This window comes from Chondrus crispus, genomic scaffold (assembly GCF_000350225.1).
Source record: "Chondrus crispus Stackhouse genomic scaffold, scaffold_572, whole genome shotgun sequence".
NCBI classification, from domain to species: Eukaryota; Rhodophyta; class Florideophyceae; order Gigartinales; family Gigartinaceae; genus Chondrus; species Chondrus crispus.
The window spans coordinates 15,303-19,627 of record NW_005178562.1 but is presented as its reverse complement, the minus strand read 5'-3'; the positions used below and the strand labels follow the sequence as shown (position 1 = coordinate 19,627).

General features: G+C 52.7%; 2 protein-coding genes across 2 annotated transcripts in view; one reads left to right on the top strand and one right to left on the bottom strand.

Moving 5' to 3' along the window:
- Positions 1-188, bottom strand: part of CHC_T00000679001 (hypothetical protein) — a 300-nt gene extending 112 nt beyond the window's left edge. Inside the window, exon 1 of the mRNA XM_005710424.1 lies at positions 1-188. This exon is cut by the window's left edge and continues 112 nt beyond it. Within this exon, the coding sequence (XP_005710481.1) occupies positions 1-188 (188 nt within the window).
- Positions 189-205: 17 nt separating this feature from the next.
- Positions 206-367, top strand: CHC_T00000678001 (hypothetical protein). Its single transcript, XM_005710423.1, has one exon. It carries the CDS (start codon positions 206-208, stop codon positions 365-367), a length of 162 nt encoding a protein of 53 aa, XP_005710480.1.
- The last annotated feature ends 3,958 nt before the right edge of the window (positions 368-4,325 follow it).

The window sequence follows — 4,325 nt, the reverse complement described above, 5'->3', positions numbered from 1 at the left end:
GATCGATTCATACGGAAACCCTTTACTGTAGGAGAGAAGTGCCATAGAATTCTTTCCTCACTGGCCCTCAGGGCCAGTCCTAACAAAGGACTTTCCTCTCGTCTTCCTTTCCCTCGCCCCGTTTTTATTGAGTTCTTCACTGAAATCGGAAGCACATTGCTGTAGTTTTTACTGTAATGCCATCCCATAGTTCCACTCCTCGGAAATGGAACAGAGTCTGGACGGTCTGCAGATCCATGCAGCATGGAAGGTACAGCAACGCCTCCTCGCACACGCTCTCAGACTCGGTATGGCGGAAGAATGGACTCCTTCTGAGGACATGTCAACGGCGTGGTCGCGGAGAGTAGCGCATGAGACATTTTTCTGACGATACGAGTGCAGAATTCTCTGGTCTGAAGATCGAAGTTGTACGGCCACACGGCAAGCCCTTACGGATGGTTTTGCACGTTGAAGTATATATAAATGATGTTGGAGTTGGTCCGAGGCGACGTGGATGCCTTCCAGTGAGCATACTGCATCGGCTGCGCTGGCGGTATTGTCGATCAACGGAGGCGCAAGCTGTGACCAAGGACTTTGCTAGTGCCGTGAAACCGTTCCTGCAGAGCAAGCTGCGAGTTTGTAAAGACGATTCGAATGCGTATACAGTGCATTGGAGCTTCTACGCGATGGTTCGAATTGCTACCGGTACTAACGTCGAGCTATTTGCAGATGGGATAAATGAATCCGGAGCAATGAACGCTTTTTCCAGTGCCGATGCCGGAGACGTTCTGTTCGGATCTATCAGGTTCTGGTTCGACATGGAGAGGAGCATCGTCGGTGGGGCTGGGAATCCTCCGTTCAACAGAGCATTTCTACAGGATGTGTTGCTTGCATGTTATTGCGGGGTTGCGAGAGAGGGTGTACCCAACTGTCGAGTTTTGATTCTTCCGCAGTCAGTGGCCAAGATTCAAACTAAGAACGGAGGCCGTCGAGTTACTATTGTTACTCTTCCGCCTGGGGTCATCCCTTTCTGGGCACAAAAGCACTGGTTTGACAGGACAGACCCTGTTCCTAGACCTCACCGCGACCAACCTCCTGCTATTGTGGCGCCACGGCCTCAGCGCGGCCGTGCCGTTTGTCCGCATGAACGACGAGCCAAAGTGGACGCCTGCAGTACCTTCATCAGGCATGGCCGTCCATGCCGTGAGGCTGGAGACGCTGCTCGTACTCGATGAACTGGATCATTATGTTCACCGCCCGCGCGTGCATGGGTCATGATCATCATCCGCGAGTGCATGTACACGTATTCTTTTCCACGTATACACGTGTCAAACGACTGCGGCTACATAGACACAGTTTGATCTGTGCCGGCCGCATCCCTCGAGCTGGCTCTTTTTTTGATGGTCGCATGCCGCGGGCATTTTACTCCTTTATAAGTTCGGCGAAGAGGCGTAGAAGGAAGATGACGAGCGCTAGCAGTATTCAAGTGCGTCGAGCAGCGTCGAACGTGAGCACGCGTGACACGCCGCATTACAGTAGCAACGGCGCCTCCAGCCAGAAGAGACATAGATAGAGAGTAAACACCTTGAAGACCACCTGGAGAGGAGGGGGTCACAAGAGTCTTTCTCAGGTTATGGTCCCTCTATCGCAGTAACAACCTGCGCAAAACACGCACTATCGCATCCAACCAACCAACTACGCGCCTTGAGCGCTTCCGCCGCCGCCAAGAGCAGCAAGACATCCAAGAACATATCAACGACCTATTACGCAACTGCGAACTTCAAGAACAAAATCACTTCACCACCAACGACACAAACATTCAAGCCAAGATGTCCAACTCCGACAGCCCCAAACTACCCCAGCTCTCGTACAACAACTTCCATTTTTGGAAGTCCTCGCTAAAGATCAACGCCTCTCTGCACGACGCCGACACAATCCTTGTCTCCCCGGTACTACTCACACCGGTCGACCCTGCCACTGCCTCAACTTACAACCAGAAAGTAAACAAACTCAAAGCCCTGATCATCCAAAGCCTCCCAGATGAAATTGTTACGAAACTACCGCACAACTTTCTCGAAACCACACCCCATGGCATATGCGCCACTATCGAATCCCACGTATCAACAAACAATATGCAAAACCATGATGTTCTAGAAGCGGAAGCCCGGTCGATTCTGTTTCTGCCTGGATCCAACCTCGATGAGTTTGTCACTCAGCACGGGGCTGTGCGGACCAAAATGATAAACGCCTCCTACCGACAAATCAGCGACGAACGCGCAACTGTCAAGTTCATGATACAATGCCTTCGCAAGCACCCCGACTTCACAAACCTCGCCATCATACTAACCGGCAACCCACCGTCCAGCATACAAACATTCTCAAATTACATCCGACAAGCACTTCTACTAGAGGACAACGGACCCACACTACCGCCCGTTCAATCTATGGCCCGCCCCTGGAGTGGACCCAGCTATGGTGATGACAGGCGCATACAGCAACGCCAAACCCCGCCCAGCGACAAGAATTGCCCCAAACCGCACGGCTGGAATGGTAAATGGTGTATGTACCACGCATCCACCACCCACGACACGCATGCGTGCCGCGTAAAGTATCATCAAAGAAGCGGACCCTAACGGCGACAAACCCACTTCCGCGCGCGCCAAGTCCAAGAACAAGCCGAAACCAACCCTCTGTTGCAGGAACTCTCCCTGCGCCTTTCCACTCTGGAACAAGCCATGGACACAGCCAACGATTCGGCCATGCACAACGGTAAGTCATACATTCTCGACTCTGCAGCCAACCCATCGTACACCAACGCACCGCACAGCACCATGACTCCCATCACCACACCTCTCCAAACGAGCACCGCTGACGGACGCCCCCACAAAATCACGCACAAAGGACAGATCGCCCTACAGATGAGCACTAAACTCATTCTACGTATCCCCAACGCGGTACATGCTCCAACCATACGGGCCAATCTCGTTTCCGTGCACAATCTGGCCTCAAAATATGGAAAAGTAATCTTTTTCCCTTCAACCGCCTTCGTGCACACCAAGGAAAACAGCAACCAGATCACCGCAACAGCTCGGTACCGCCACGGCAATTATGAATTAAACAAAGCAATCACCACAACATCTGTCCAAGCCCCCCCACGCCCACGCATCCAGGCCCATATGCATGCATTTGCGGCACGAACCATACCAGCTCCGCACACCCGATCAAACAACACCCCAAAACCACCATGCAACTCGGCACCGGAGCATCCAGCAACACTCGCCGCACCCCGCCACCTCAACGCTCGAAGAAGAACCCTGAAGCCCCCTTGCACATCACTCCGACAAGTCCCACCAGACACACCCCCTGACACCACAACAGCCGCGACCAAAACATTCCACGACTGGCACATCAAACTTGGGCATATACAACCCAAAACAATGGTACTGATGGCGAGAAAACAGCTACTGCCTATACTACCAGAAAGCATTAGCCAGAAACCACCAAAAATCACCTGCAGCGCCTGCCACACAGCTAAGCTCAAACCCGCCCCACACCGCCTAGCGAATCATATAGCCAGGACAGGAGAACGTGTATCTTCTGATGTGCTCGGACCAGTCTCACCACCGTCACGCATCCACCACTACCGCTACGCAATCACTTTCATCGACACAGCAACGCGGTACCTCTTCCTTGCCCTGCTCACTTCGCGCAAAGAAGTCCTAACCCAGGTAATGCACCACATCGAACGCATCAAAAATATCACAGGCCGATACCCAAGCCTGTTCAGATGCGACAACGCCGCAGAATACATATCCAAACAAGCGCAAAACTATCATCACCAACGAGGTATCGACCTTACCCCATCCACCGCCTACACACCCCAAGAGAATTCCATTGCAGAAAGGATTAAGCAAACACTAATGCGCCACGCCCATGCAGCACTTCAGCATAGCCGCCTAGACGACAGCTTCTGGGCAGACGCGCTACGCGACGCAGCCTTCAAATATAACCCGACCTACCACACCGGCTTCGGCAACCTTCCCCATACACTGTGGCACCGGCGCCCCCCGGTCATGAGTGAAATACTAGCGTTCGGACAACTTGGCTCCATACCCTCACTCATCCCGATCAAAAAGAAGCTGCAAACTAGGGCTGAACCTGTTCGTTACATGCACGGAATCGACGAAAATCACATTCGCATATACAATCTCCGAAATCACAAATACCAAACCGCCCGCACTGTCAACTTCTCGCCGTATGCCCACAGATTGGATCCGTGCCGACACTCCACCATAGCCTTCCACACAGCAACGCCAACGGTTCACCAGCTCTCCGAACAAAAACGG

Bases quoted from the DNA above. Each gene is read 5' to 3' on its own strand.
- CHC_T00000678001 (XM_005710423.1), top strand. From the start codon at position 206: ATGGAACAGAGTCTGGACGGTCTGCAGATCCATGCAGCATGGAAGGTA.